The sequence below is a fragment of the Halictus rubicundus genome, chromosome 3 (assembly GCF_050948215.1).
Source record: "Halictus rubicundus isolate RS-2024b chromosome 3, iyHalRubi1_principal, whole genome shotgun sequence".
NCBI lineage: Eukaryota > Metazoa > Arthropoda > Insecta > Hymenoptera > Halictidae > Halictus > Halictus rubicundus.
This window is the reverse complement of record NC_135151.1, coordinates 16,556,592-16,572,938: the sequence shown is the minus strand read 5'-3', so window position 1 is coordinate 16,572,938 and position 16,347 is coordinate 16,556,592. Positions and strand designations below refer to the sequence as shown.

The following is a 16,347-nucleotide window of genomic DNA, read 5'->3' as shown; positions in this document are numbered from 1 at the left end:
GACATTACTCTTTCGTTGTACAAACATGTGTTCCACACGGTCCACCATTGTCCACTATTCCCCCATAGGCGTCCACGTCGAAACGGGGCATGAACGTATACTTTCTAATAACGTAATTTTGTATACCAGTCAGAGAAATCCGGTACACCGAAACTCAAAAGCGGATAGAAATAATTGCTGTAACCAGATCTCGGAAACCTGCTGTATGGTAGTATTGTAAATACGTTGCCTATATCTATATATATATATCTCTGATTTTTTCGAGCGAGAAGTTATTCTTTTTCTATGTCAATTTGCGTTCCACGTACGCGTTTCCTGTTTTACGCTATAGAATATCCGCATCAGTTCCGAAGCACATTTTACGAAACGCTTTTAGTAAACTGCTTTACAGCATTAAAGTAGCTGCCTCTATCGAGACATTAGTCAACGATCTAGTTTGCTGATGCGAAACCAAGTATCACTCGAGAATAAGCCATCCGATCATTTACTTTCGAGAATCGAAAATTAAACAATGATTCCGGCGAATAAGGAGTACGATTGTATTTACATAGTCCATTTGTTTCTTTCCTTGGTCGTTTTGTGAAGACGTATAGACTACTTTTTTCTAGATTCTCTTATTAATCAATCACGCTTCTATATTCGAACGATTGAAAGATTGTATTATTATGTGTACATACTGTGTTCAGTTTAGTAAGATAGTGTTTCTAGGGTATGAATGGTCCACGATCGGCCTAGCCGATCCTAGTGATTGTAATTTTCTTCTTCGCCAGGAAATTACAATGCGCTCACAGCAACAAGTAGTACTCTAGTTTGTTTACACGTCTATTGTTCAGTATCTGTATGTGTCCTTTTTGGCTGATTTTATAGCAAACAAAACAACGTGACCAACAACCTGTTAGACCTAACGGAATTCGACTCTCTGAGTAATAGCAGTAGTGGCCCGATACTTCAACTGACCAGCAATCTGGCCAACGAAGACACCCTCAACTCGAACCTAAATCCAGCAGCTATACCCTTCACTCCAATGGCCAACACATACATGCCCACTGCTACTAATGCCAATGTAAATCCGTTCCAGGATTCTTTTATAAACAACAAACCGCAAGATAATAGTCAAGTACCAGGTATGTTTACGCGTCACTATCGGGACAATGGAGTCTGATTATAATATCAGTGCATACAGGGTGCCTTCGAACTGCTGGCGTGACTCAAAATCAGTTGAATATAAATTTTCTTACTGGGGACGGTAGATTTTATGCATCTATAGCATTCACGAATTCATGAAATTGTAAAACAAAATATTTAATATACTTTAGCAATATTTTCAGATTCCTTAAGAATAGAACCTATAATGAAGGGAACATATTTCTCTTGTATGCTAGTTTATTCATTAGAATGAGAAGAGAATTATAATAGAAGCTACAGAAGAAGAAGAAGAATATTATTTCTATTCTACATTTTTTATTCGCTTTTATTAGCTTGAATTTCATGTGTCGCCTGCTTTTTCATTTTCTACCATATTGTGTTGTCTATCTTGCGAAACTCGTTCACACGCTTTGATCTCATATTAATATAATTTTTCATACTAAGGGGATATTAAATTGAGATTCAGCTCATTCCGAGTTGTATCACCACTTTGAAGACACCCTGCGAATAATGTATAATTTTTGTTGTGTGTGTAAATGTAACACGATATTCTTGATCTGCAGATCTTTTATCATAATGCGTGTATTAAACATTCGGGTGAAACGGAGGAAGAAAACAGAGTTTGGATTCGAAACAAAGAATACCGTGTTGCTTCCAGCAAGCGATGCAGGTACACAGAATAATATTAATAATAATACTGATAATATTAATAATAATAATAATAATAATAATAATAATAATAATAATAATAATGTTCGAAACGACGTCATTTATGAGATAATGTAAATAAGCGCTATCGATGTGTAGAAACGGAGATCTAAGTAGAGAAATCGGGGCACTACGTCGAAACAATGAGAAAGACTACCGATGTCCTTTAAACGTTGTCACGAGAATTGTAAAATAATATATAATGTTAATTAATAATATTATGCAACCAGTAAATAGGCACTCAGTCCGTTATAGTATGCTGTTAGAATATAAATCGAATGTTTCTGAAGGACCTTGGTAAACGAAAAGGCCTGTTTTTCTTTTGTTTTTTTTTATATATATAAAACGTTGAAATTTATTATTTAACGTACACGCTTCTAAAAATTTTTACTTCTATTGGTGACACAACGCTAAGTAAATCAAGACTTTTTTGTTAACTGTACTCTGTAACGACGTTTATGCGATTTGTTTTGTTGTTTTGGGAATGCTTTTGTTTCTGTTCGCTCTTTGAAATTGCTAGTTTGAAAGTTGTGACGAGAAACGATATATTTTACGATTCCGACCGATGATGCGAATCGATTGCATTCATGATTTGTATACGTGAAAACGAATGTGTAAAGCGGCTTGACAAACACAGCACAAGAATTGTGAATTGGTTTACAAAAAAGAAAAAAAGAAAATATACATATATACATATTATAAATATATATAAAGATGACGGATCGGATAAACTTGCGAAACTGTATCTGCCAAAACGACGTAGGAGGTAAGCTCCAATGATTGTCCTTACATAAGAGATAGAAATAATATTACCTTATAGAATTTGAATATAGTAAAGGAATTTGTGTAAAGTCATATCTACTAAGATCCTGTGCAGAGATATGATGTAAAAAAAAAAGGAAAAAAACATTTCTTCCATAACTACATTTTTGGGGCGTGCGCTCACTAGTCAAGCAATTTTACTATTTTTATCATATAATTTTTTTCCTTTTTCTCTCTCCTTCACTCTCTGTTTATTATTTTTCGTTTGTTTGTCTTTTTAGAAGAAGAAGAAAAAAAAAGTACACTCACCTCAATATCGGTACTCTAGGTATCTTAACTAGATTCTCATTTTACTGTTACGTTTCTCGCGGATCTAATATAAATTTTCTAGCTGTGATGATGACGAGGATGGCGATTATTGCTTCGTGAGATAGATAGCCACTGCATGCGTTCGCGGTATAAACGAGACGATAGCCGAGACACTGTCCACTTTATTGTTTCGCAAACGATATTCCCCAATGTCTTCTCGCCGGCCACAGTCACGAGCCAAATTGATCATGGCGATTCGCTCCGATTCAGAGAAATCCGTTCCGCGGGATTCGCTTAGACTTCAACTGTTCAAGGTCGCGCCGCGTTCACGACAGCGGTGGCTATTCATTGACTAAGCGGTATCATACTAGTACATACAGATAGAGAACGATAATATGTAAACGCCTGATTGTTATTCAGCAGACGATTGTAATCGGTGTTTAAGACAGAAGCTGTTCAATAACCACTGTGGCATACTATTGTAAAATGGATGTCGTTTAGCATGCTTTGTGTTTTCCGCAACTCGCCTGACCGAGGGCGGTGCGTGATACCGGCCGACTATGTGGGGCAAACTATATATCGATGGTAATCAAATGTAATCCGATCGTTCTGATTTCTCGAATAACAAAAAGAAAAGAACGAAAAAAGAAAAACCATAAAAAAACGAAGAAGACTCTTCCCCCCGATCTTAGCCGAGGAAAACGGACGAACCGCGTACGCACCGCGATGTTTTCCTTGCGTTGCCGCGAAGAGAAATTCTCTCCGACTCAGTTCCCTCTGCAAAATTGTTTAAACTATAAGGTCTTTGAACGTACATGCATGTGACAACGCAGTGTTTGATGTAGCGAATCGTTCGAATCGCGCGATACCTAAGAAACCTAACGTTTTAACGAGAACCGGCGTACTTTTCTCTTTATCGACGAAATTGTAGCACACTGCTCCGTAAGGGCGCGATAACGAGATCCTATGGACACATATACACGTACATACGAACATACACATTAATCGCCTGAAGCTTCTTCAACGCGTAGCTACGGTACCGAGAACATACGCGATTCGATTGAGTTGAACGCAATCACGACGACATAACTCCATTCTTTCTCACCCGTTTTAAAAAAGAAAAAAAAAATAGAAAGAAAGAAAAAGAAAAAACCGAAAAGGAAAGACGTTAAAACGTACAGCGCGCGTTCTCTTCTCCGTGACGGAAGTGCACGCGACGGTTATACGTGCCGATGTTTATTTATTCAAACTACTTTATTCGGTCTAACTAAAACCTACTCTATAAGGACACGTAATTAATAATAAGTATAGCAATAATAACAATAATAATAATCTCAATACATACGAAAGAATGTTTCTAAACATACAAATGCTGAGAACGCTAAATATCATCAGTCATGTCTAAATAAAAAAAGAATACTTCGTATTGTATAAATGCTTGTATGTAATAAATACTTAATATTAAAAATAAAAGAGATTCTATTTAATAAACCTCCTAAGCAGTGTTTTGTACTTCATCATATTCTTTGTGGAATTCCACCATACCCATATTTAACTATTCAATGACGCAAATGCCATGTCATTTCGATCGCAGCATCATTACAAAATATTATGTCATGGATATTATAAATATTATAATATCATCCCTTCGTTTTGGACTATTCCAGTGCTTTGGCGCGATGAAATATGTAATAAGGTGCTTTCGAAATGTTGGCATAACCCCCAAAGGGCTGAAAGTAAATAAAAACAGTAGTAAAAAGTGTATGGAATAAAATTTTTTCCAACCTACCATTTCACAAAATTCAGACCGTCTCCTGTGAAAATTAAAGTATCTATTTAGTGTTTTTACTTATGGTAAAGTACGTGTATTATACAGAAATATTTATTCGAATATAGATTTTTGTCAATTCGTTAAAAAATTTGGAATCATTATTTTACTATTAATCGTCTGATGGGTCATTTTAATTTTTCACTTGTTCCTAGTAGCAATAACATCTTTTCTTATATGCTCAAAATAGACGAGAATAAAGAACTAAGAGTTTGCAGACATAATAACTAAAAATGTTAAACAAAAATCGTAGATTGGAACGCGTAGGAAGAAATTTCAATTTGAGACTAGATCAAGTGTCTGTCATGCTAAGGGCTTCATTAAATTTTAATGAAGACGAAACTCGTCTGTCAAACTTTTTAAACTGAATTCTAACGAACTGCAGATTACGAAAAAGCATAAATTTCGCAATCTATAATTTAATACGTAGACCGCGGATTTTATGCATGCATGGCAAAAATGAATGTAGGTCAAATACAGAATTGTGAAGACATTAGCAAAATTTAAGAATATTGCTTCACTGCTTTGTACGTATTGAAATTGTTAAAAGAGAAAATTAATTTTCTATTCGGTTTCTGTTACTAAGAACTGGCTTTGAAAGTTTGTTTGTTAAGATCAGCAGTCTACTCATCTTAAACATATCTACGTTGAAAGTTCAATTCTTTTACGAGATATAAATGTTTTTATAACCTCTGTTTATTTTCATGCAGAGGATGAGTCAAAACACGTAGGCAGTGCAAAAAAGCGGCTGATTCAGCATACTTGTTTTTATTCAAGACTGTGTGTTTATAAGAACTACTTTTCCTATTTTAAAGTTCATATAAACATAGTTTTGGTATGACCTTGTTTTCGGTTTAGTTTCTATTTTGCGTTGAAATGTTTCCGTACATAAAATGCATGTCAGCTAGTTCACGGTTCGAGTATCTCTATCATTTTAGAAGACTCATCCTTCTCCGAATGTAGCTTTCATGCTAATTCTTCCAGTCATTTCATAACACTACATGATACTAGCTACACAAATTAATTTGAGACCTTGCCTTCATAAATTTGCTATTCACTCGTAAACAACCAAAATATGCGCATAAAACGTTATATTAAAAATCCCATAAGATCTAAATAAATTCAATATTGTCATTTTTGTACAAGCTTCCTCTTATTTATCCATCCTATTTGCCTTAAAATACCAGTCAGGATTTGCATCGAATGTATCAATCGAACACGAAACAAACTATAGGGACAATCTAGTATATTGGAAATCGAAAATTCTATGATAATCAAATATGATCACCAGACTGCGGGTTTTCATGGACTTGCAATGAAATTTTCTGGGCGAGATATAAAACAGTAAAAGATTCGGAAAATCTAAGAACATTATTATGATATTTTCAATGTAAAAAATCTATGACAAAATGAACGTTTATTTGACCCGAGGATCGTTGCAGTATATTCTCATTTTGAATAAAGATCCGCAGTCCAATCGTCTCGCAGATGATTTGTGGTGTTCAAGGGGTAAAAGATGCGCGGATGGCTATTATATATTTTGATATTCATCACGGTCGAAACACGTGTAGCATCTGTTTTCATTTTAAAGGCTAAGAACTGGCTGCTCCACGGTATAACGCGCGTCGAAAGCAACAGGGTATAAAATATGGAGCAGTTAGAGAGCGCGGCCCGCGGATACGGTTCGTCTCTTGGGTGCCACACTCGTAAAAAGTAATGCCACCGTCTGCGAAAATTTTCCGTGGACCCAGGGCTCTCCAGACTTTCGCCGAATGCCCTCCGTGAGCGCGCGCGCGCGCGCTGCAAAATTCCATCTATAGGGAAAACGATTTCGTCTTCCTTCGGAACTGACTCCTTTCTCCCTCTATTATTCACGTTCGTTTTCGCAACACCAGCCGTGTTACCCGCCACACGCCGTTTCCCTTTATTTTCCGCTCGCCCTCGGAAAACGCGAAAAACGTTTCCGAGTTGAAGCGAACGGCCCCGCGTCCGCTTCCCTCGTTTCGCTCTAGTTTCGAAACCCACTTTCGGGCTCGCCTCGCGCGGCCGACGCGAAAACTTCCGACCCTGAATCGCGAGAATTTATGTTCCAATTAAAAATGTTCGCCGCCGAGCGAGCGAGCGAGTTTCACAGGCTCGGAAAAACGCGGTTTAAAAGTTACCCGGGAATCGTTCGGGGTGCTTATCGAGAGCGGTTCAAACTGATCCGTTGTAGTTACAACGACATTGCGAGGTCATCGGCGAAATGCGTTCAAGGTTTACGAGATTATAGATAAAGATCCACTGACCGCTCAAAATTGGTGAAATTTGGAAAAAGATAATAACCGCAGGAAGCAGAGATTAAGTTAAAATGTAATTTTTCTTTCAATCGTTTTCGAACGTCGGAGATAGTGTATAATAATATTCTTCAATTTTCCCGATGTAGATTATCTTTGATTTTTCCATAATTTGATTTCTTCTGAATTGTGGAAGGCACCCTAAATTACACGTTACGGGGAGCGCGTGATAACCTGGATAAAGACGAAGATAAATGCAACAAAAATTGCACGCTACGTTTTTCAAATATACTGAAACTCGTATAGAAAACAATAAATTCCTTGTGCAATAACAATTCGATTTTCTCCCCAAAAATCACCCATTAACCGGTTAACTGCGGAGTTTAATTTTAAAAATCCCTCACGGCCGCGGAATGAAAATCAAGCGATGACGAGTGTACACGTCGAACGCAGGCCGCCATTATAAATTTCGAATTTTTATTCGACAAGAAATTAACAATTCATTAACGTCAACCGCGCCGCAATAGAGATTTGAATTGACGTGTATACGCGTCGAACGCGGTTAACCGGTTAAACAAGCATTTTTGGGGTATATCAAATAAATTCGCGATCAATTAGGGGAAGGTTGACACGAGCTCCTCTTTTCGCACCTTCCAAAGACCTCTCACCTCGCGAGCAGAACGCAATCGTTCGCGGGTTTCCTAATCCAGTGCTCGCCGTCGTGTAAATTAATTAACGGGACGACGCTTCGCCGCGAGGCTCTTTGCGCCGCGTTATTACGGTCGAAAAGGCGGAAAGGATCGCTGCGCTGGCGAACGAGGATCTTCAGATACGGGCAGGTTCTCCAGCGGCTACATAATTCCGGAAAATTAAGCCGCAGCGCGAGATTGAGTCGAAAACATTTCGCCCTGCTTCGCAACGTAATTTTTCGGCCGTCGACTTTGGTTTTGTTAGCCCCCTAAACGCTATCCAACCTGCCCATTCACACACACACACACACACACACACACACACACACACACACACACACACACACACACACACACAGACGCTCGCACACATAAAATCCAGTAAACTCTTCCGCGTAAAATGAAATCCTCCGCGATATTTCTTCTGATCAGGAGTTCTCTGAACCCGCGTAGAACGCGTCTACCCGAATGTTCAATTACCGGTTATCGATCACCGCTCGATTTATCCTCGTTAGCGGCGGGTGAAGTTAGAAATACCGGAATCGCGGCGTCGTTATCCCGGCGATTAAAGTGCTGCTACCTGGGGGTCGCGTAGTAATTCATCGTTCCGAAAATCCAAGGCGTTAATTCTGTAGCGAATTTCCTGCAAGTTTCGGGTGTGCGGGCGCCATCGGCAGGGCAGGTTGCATCGGAGCGCATCAGGTGAACGAGAGGGGTGGGGCCCCGTGAATATTGTAATTTATGAACAGAAGAAGCGCCGCCGCCGCCGCCGCAGCAACATCACGTTACACGGGGGGATTATGCGGCGCGTTTATCTTCGTGAAATATCTGTTCGGATGTCGATAGTTCCGCGATGCTTTTTACCACTGTCGATATTACCGTTCGCCCGGCGTTATTTACGACGGGGGCGTTGTTACGCGCAATTCCGCGGCGGATCGTTCCTTGACGCGAATACAATGAAGCCGTAAAAGACACGCACGCGTGAAAATGGGAAAGACGTGCAGCAGAAACAACGGTGGGGCGAGGGGGGCAGGGACGGAGAACGTTTCCGCGCGAATGCACGGAATCGTTTTCGTTCCGAGGCGCCGGGCATTTTCGCGCATTACCGTGTCCCAATAATTGTCTGCCTAACGACAGTTAATATTCTTCACCCTAATTTATCTCGGAAACCCGGGCCGTTCCGTTTCCGTGGAGGTATTCCAGCGGAAGCTCTCGCAGCCGTGGGTGTAATCCAGCAGTCTTGGCCTCGCACATTCACGTGGCAGCGAGGGCGGCGGGGGTGTAATTTGCGGCTTGTAATACCGTGCCCGTCGTTTGTAACCTGTTCGGGATACGCAAGTAGAGTTCAGGGAAGTCGGTGGGTTCAGACGGGGCAAAGGGAGGACCGGCTGCCGGAAGGAGGAAACCGAGGTAACCGCATCGTCTCATCGAGAGGGATGTTTTCCATGTCTGACACTGCTACGTTTCTCTTCCTTGGAAAAACACCGTGCGTACTGATTCCAGTTTTTTTTTTAACACTTTCAGTGGTCCGATCCCAGAAAATTGAACTCGATCTCGAATTGAACCGCTCGTTTTCTGAACCGATTAATTCCAGGAAATAAATACAGTGATTTCTGTATATATGTCGCCAAGGCCTTGGTGATAAACGTCGCGGAATTATCCCCACTATCGAGGGGTATAGACCGTGAGGGGCCACGAAGCTCGAGACGCCTTGAAAGCCGAGGAGTGTAAACAATAACATGGCTCAAGTATGTCTTCTGGACGATTCTCTGTAGACACATTCATTCATTGTTAGAAGTTGTTTCAACTTTTACCATACGGCGGTATTAAGCCTAATTATTAACCCCTTGCACTCGAGTGGTGACTCTGAAGCACCACTAGAAATTGTTGTGGCATTATTTCAAAGAAATTACAAAAAATATTACGTAATATTTGTTGCATTACAAAATTTGTATTTAATAGATTACTAAACATTTAAATATTACATGTAGAGATCGGATCAGTTTTGTATGAATAAAATTAAGATATTGTAAGACTGAAGAAAAATTTAGTTTTGGATTGGAAATAGCGCCGAGTGCAAAGGGTTAATCGTTAAGTGCCAAAAATCAATCCCAGAAAATCTCATAAAATCAGTGTAATTTAATTAATGAAACCAAAACTAGTTTAAAATGTATTATAGGGGATGCTGTCTTAACCCTTTTGAATTCTAAAGATCCGAATAAAATTCGGTTTGTTTGGAAATGTCACAATAAAAATGAATTTCTAAACCTCAAAAGTCAAAAATCACTGTCAGTTACATGTGACTGACGTGGCAGTCAACGTGTTAACACAATTTTTATTTTATTTCCTTTCTCGAAAAGGCAATATCAGACGATCAAAGGAGGATGTTAAAAAACGGCCATACTTTGTGAGCCTAAAACACTTCTCAGAAAGTGTAAACCTACCATTATTTGTCGGCAAAATTGTGGAAAAATGGTTAAAACGGTAGATCGAGTAGACAACGCGTACAACGAAAAATTGAAAATCATTAATTTCAAGTGGTAACCGCTTCGTAAAGAATATATGAAATGTAAAAATTTAAAATGCATTTTTCAGTGAAAAGTCGATGTTTGTACCGTTTGTAAAAATAAACTGATAAAAACATGATCAACATTTGCAGGAAGAATAAAGATGTACTGTATCGCGGTTTTTGTTTCATTAAATAAATTGCTTTGATTTCATTCAATGTTTGTAGTCGGCGAGTGGACGACCAACGCGTTTAGGACGTTTGAAAATAATCAGCGAACTACAAAAATGATAAATTCGTGTAAGGGTTGCTGGGAACTACCCTTCCCGTATATGGTACAGCGGGCTTATGCATATTCATAACTTAAAGTATGGCAGTTTCTCTTTTTATTTAATGAACTGTACCGTGCATGGCACGGTAGGTCTAAACGGGTTAAATAATTTCCCTCCGTTTACCTCTCGAGAGGATATTTTTTATTCGATTATGTCTTATTTTGTTGAGAGTCCCTGCATTTTCTAGATGATGATATCACACTGTTTCGCTAATTCGTTGGTTGTTACTCTTTTGTCTTCATTATGCCAGCGAGTATGGGAAAAAGCAGTTTCATAAAACAAACGTCACGGTTCATTCAGATATTAATTAATCATATAGTCGGTGTTAATATTTCGTGTAATGTAAATTTTCGAAACCAAACCAGTTTCAAAATTCGCTTCTTTAATCCTCTCAAAAACTGTAAGAAGATGCAGGAATTAATTCCTCTCGTTTAATCAATTACAAAATTTTACTAACAGAGACATTCAGATATTGGAAAAGGTATACAACCGATAATAGTCTCAAAAAATATTTCGAGGATTGAAAGATTTCTTTTATAAAGCTGTCCAATTAATTTCCCCACCCAAATGAATCAGAAAGCAAAATACCTTCATCTCACGCGTTTGTTTGCATTTTTCCGAAAACACAAACAGAAAATTAGCTGGTAATAGGAGCATGGTCGGGAACAGCGGAATTTAGCGTGACGGTATAAAAACGCGGCAATTCTACGGTTGCACTAATACTTCTTTTTTTTTGTTTGCGCCGCCGCGTCGCGCCGGGAGAGAAATTTTATTCGCGGGGATTTCGTTGCATTCGATAATTCCATGAGGAAGGAGAACGGTGTCACGCGGCGAAATTGTTGTCCCCGTTTTCGAGTGCAATCTCTATGTAAATATTTTTATCGAGCTGTTGCCCCGTGCTTTGGGCAAAGATAAAGAATGACTAAGAAAGGTGGGCCAGCCGGACGGCTGTGAGAGGGCGAAAGATTCAAATGAAATTCCGTATTTCGTTTTACGAACACGCTCGATTTAGCGGATGCCTCAATGGCGGAGAGTCCGGGCGGGAATAAAAAGGATGCAAGCCTGCGAGGGGATGCATTCATTTTGCACGGGTCATAAGACCTTCTTGCGATGCTAGAGCGGACTAGAGACTCTTCTGCCGAGGTTACTGCACTTCGGGGATGAGTTATCCTCCTCATCGACCACCAGGAATTTTCGCCGGGGCATTTCCTGCCTCGAATTCGCAGAGGAACCTATATTTCCTAAAAGGTTTCGCTCACCAACTAGCCCTTCCCCGCCGATTTATATCGGAAACGTCGATGCATATTTGCCGCACGCGACCGTCCTTAAGGGTTGATGCTCGCGTGACCGTAATTTCCCTGCTCATGAATCATTTCATCAATTTCGCCTTATAATTCGACGGTTCGATGTAACCGAGTTTGAAGAACCCTACTTATTTATTCTTCCATCGCGAAGCCAACCGGCGTTTTGCAGAAAAATTGCAGAAAAAAGGTAAGAAAGAGTAATTGCAGCATGGAAAAGTTCATTCCTGTTATATCGATCTTATATGTCTTTCTTGACCCGAAGAATAATTACTTTCCGACTAAACAGGACTAAACATTGTATTCCATTTTTTGGCCATCCAATAAATCCAGCATTGAACAAAAATCTGAGACAGGATAGTAGTAGAACTGAAAAATTCATTCCTATTCTATCAATGAATAAGCGATTGAAAATACATTTTTTCACTATACTGTGTTACGAATAGAATATACTTCCAAAATTCCACATGACCTTCACTTATTGTTAAGAATACAAAAGGGTGTAGAAAACATGTCATCAGGTGTTGAACATGGTTGGGTTTAAAGGGATATATGTATATCGTAGTAAACAAACAAATTTTGGACGAGGTTATATTTTTCAGGTAAACATATTGAAACTATAAGGAGGGCCGTGCAATTGTTCGTTTATTGTTCGCAACAATGTATCGAAATAATTGGACATCACTTTCAGCATTCTGCTCAAATAAATTTTCTTTACTGTAATCATTTCTTAAGTATGTCAGTTTCTAACTTATTTCTGGGACTCAAGGTTCTGTGAAGGTCATTTACGTTGGAGGTAGAACAAAGAACGACGTCTGCGATTTTGAAAACAACAAGTATACTGGGAAAGAAAATGCGAGAGAAGTTTGCTTTATCGATGTGGAAAGATTTAATTTACGGAACGGAAAGATGGTGAAATCTTGATGACAAATGGACGGTGACAGCTTGATAATTTCGGCCATGTTTGGATGATTACAATGGCGGAACGAATATACAGTTTGGTTAAGGAGAATGAATAGCAATGGGAGCTTAAATTTTCTAAAAATACACGTGCATACAAACGTCAGAGCGAACAACGGGGCGGATTCATTTTCCAATACGTTAATTCTTCGGTGTATCAAATAAGAATTATTCAAACATATTTTGCAACAGAGAACGTATCCATTCTAGCATGGCCTGCGCACACACGAGATTGAAATATAATATCACACTACAATGAAAAACGCACATGCAGTGTACATGGGAATGGGAAGCAATCTGATAATTTTCAACAATGAAAACAATCCGTTGCAATAAAATCGAATAAATTATCAGAAAACATAATTCCAGCATTGTTTAAACCACTGTTACGCCGAATGATTGAAGTGAAAATAAAGGCGGCAGTATTTATGACTAATTCTATTAATATGTAGATTACATTTTTCCACTGAAGTTTATTTATCATTTCATTCGCGATATTTATGAGTATTTACGTTGCTTGTTGTGAAAATCGGAGAGATTTATTGGAGTGAACAGGTAATTCTTTCACTGCGATGATACTTCTGCCGTATTCATTGCAGTTGAAAGTCGTAGAAGTGATCTCTGAGAAATTAAAAATAACAGAGAGTTGTTATCATTTCCACCGGATCTGCAGAACGTGCGAATGAACGTGCGCGTGGAATAAAAATGCGCTTATCTGAGTGGGTAGATTTTCCGAGATTTCGAGTGAGCGGAAACAACGATTTCCGAGTATTCAAGTGCGAGTGGGATGTCCATACTAGCCGAGAGTATTTCCAAAGCAAACATGTTTTGCCACGAAGGACCCGAATTTCTAGCAACCCATTTTTAAGAATTTATGAGAATAGCAAACCTGTTCAAAGACGGTAGAAATCTCAGCACTAACATAAATTTCAGACGGTTTCAAATGACCCAATTTGAATCCACCGTTTCGCAATTATACGAAACAGCAAGATACTTTAACGAGATATTATTAAATAAACTTAATTTGAATTCGAGTTTAATTAAATTTAATTCATTCACGGCAGAATGATTTAACACAAACAGTATATTAATACGAGAATAATACACGGAATCCAATTAGAACGCTCAAAATTCCGCTGCGCCTTCCTCTAAAACAATTTCTAAAAATATCAAAACATTCCGAGAATTAAAAATTCTAACGAAGTACCGTACGATTAACTTGGAAATTCATAATTCTTCGAAAAATCGTAATTTGCACAAAAATTTCGCGCGCCCCGAGCGAATGATCGATAAAATTTATTGAACCCCTCCGGAATAATAATCGCATGGTCGGTCAGCGAATAGTTTTGTGGTACCGTGATTGCCACCTCGATTCGACTCCAGTAACTTGTAATCCAAAGTTGAGCCAGCTTCTAAAAATTTCAATTTGCGTAACGTACAAATTTTGCGCAACACTCCGCGAGATTAATGGCCGACGGCAATTTATATCAAACATTTCCTCCACCGAATAATAAATTCATCGCCCGTGCGTCGGAGCATAAACGGTTTTGCGACGCCGTGATTGCCGGGCTGAATTGGAGTCTTGTAACTTGTAACGCGAAAATTATCAGGGTCGGGCCTCCCCTCGCGCGGCGGCCGGCCCGATGTTCCATCGATCGTCGTTAAATCAGTGCGAAAACAGGCGAACGTACAAATTCAATTGGCGCCCGCGAGTATACGTTTTAATCCCCGAATTTTCCGGGTAAATTAATCTCCGCCGCCTCCGGTTCACGAATCACGCCCCATTTCGGCGTTTTCGCGTCTCCGGCAGTCGGGTCCGCAGGTTCCATCGATTGTCTCGATCTGACGGATTTCCGGACAATCCGGATAACACGATCGTGCCCGCGCAGAATCGGCGGAATGGCCGCGGGAGGGAGGCGAGGGCGGAGAACTTAGTTGTATTGGATCGAAGCCAATCCGGGCTACCGGCGATTGACAATTGGCGGTGTGGGAATGATTTCCGATGAGCAGACAAGAGAGAAGGGTGGCCGATCGAAGGCAGGTCGAGGACGGAAGGGAACAATGACGCGGAACGGCCGAGATATTAAAGGGGAAATATGAATAGCGTTCGGAGTTTGCCCTCCGCAAACAAGAGACCCTGTTTCTTTTCTTTTTTTTTTCTTTCTCTTCCTTTCTTTTTTTTTTTTTTTACAAACGATGCGTTACACCGACGGAAAAAGTTTTCGTGTAAAACAGCCAGCCGTACACAGCCCCGAGCAAACGTGTAAAGCCGACCGGTGCGGTGGAGAATTAAACATAAAAAACCAGGCACTATTTGCACGCGACACTTTCCAGCTAAATAAAACTTAAACGGAATACGGTATTAGCGATTCGGCCGCCGCCGCACCGGTCTCGTGTAGGTATGCGTGACTTCCCTTTCTGTGCCGGTTTTATGCTAACGCGATTTTACTGTCCTTGATTTCGGCACGTCAAAGCAATGCGTTTGCTTTCAACGCCGTGTGCTTCATCGAATTCGGTAAATACGGTTAGGTGGTATGGCGACGCCATAATATCTTGACGGAAAAGGCACGACCTCTGAATTGTGTGTACCAGTTTTCACGAAGTAGTAAATACCTTGTTGTTGGAATAGAAATACTTATAGTTTCTTCATAATACTATTAGGGGTAGCCATAAGTAATCAATTATTTGCAAAGAATTTGTTTTGCCTTCAGTTCTGTACCGATAGTTGAAGAGGAAACGCGTATACTTTTACAGTTTTCGGTAAAGCAGCCTGCGTTCAAAATATTATAAAAATCATAATTTTTTTTCACAACCCTGTAATAAAATGGCGGCGTCCGTACCTTCCGAGGATCATATTCGTCATAGCATACTTTTTCATTTTCATGTGGGATTTAATGCAACGGTGACAACAAAGAAAATCTACGGCCCCCCTAATATATACAGAGATTTCTCTATATATGTCGCCAAGGTCTGGATGATAAATGTCGCGGAATTATCCCCACTACCGCGAGGTCTCGAGAGGCCTCGGACGTTGAGGAGTGTAAACATAACTCGGGTATGTTTTTTGGACGATACACGACGCTATATCGAGAATTCACTGTAATAAGAATAGTGTATTAGTTTACGTAGGTTTCCTTAAAAAAAAGTCAAATGTTTCTATCTTTTATTACCTTCTGCAATCCGGTGTTCCATATTATTAACCCTTGCCCTGTGTTTCTAAAGAATAAAGTTACCGTTAGCGTATTTGTTTATGAAGAAAAGTATTATTTGCGTTGAAATTCTTAACTAGCTTAAATAAATTCTGCTCGTGCTAGAATTATATGTGGAGTGATATTGACTCATATTTTAAAGGGATAATATACGAATGGATAAATCGTTGATATACAAATGCGAAAATAGAATTGAAAATTAGTAATAAATTGTCGATTTAGATTGCTGAAGGTAACTTTTTTTGGAAGGGTGCAGCGAACTGCAAAACATGGTGAAATTTTTGGCTGCACGAGCAGCTACATTGGCCTTATAGTGCGCGC

The 16,347-nt window shown here is 39.5% G+C and overlaps 1 protein-coding gene across 31 annotated transcripts in view; it reads left to right on the top strand.

Moving 5' to 3' along the window:
• Positions 1-4,424, top strand: part of LOC143352873 (uncharacterized) — a 383,132-nt gene extending 378,708 nt beyond the window's left edge. For all 31 annotated transcript variants that reach the window (XM_076785835.1, XM_076785843.1, XM_076785839.1 and 28 more), the window contains 2 exons: positions 868-1,124; positions 1,710-4,424. In XM_076785835.1, the coding sequence (XP_076641950.1) occupies positions 868-1,124; positions 1,710-1,723 (271 nt within the window). In that variant the 3' untranslated portion in view covers positions 1,724-4,424. The remainder of the gene's footprint in view (positions 1-867; positions 1,125-1,709) is intronic.
• Positions 4,425-16,347: the final 11,923 nt, after the last annotated feature.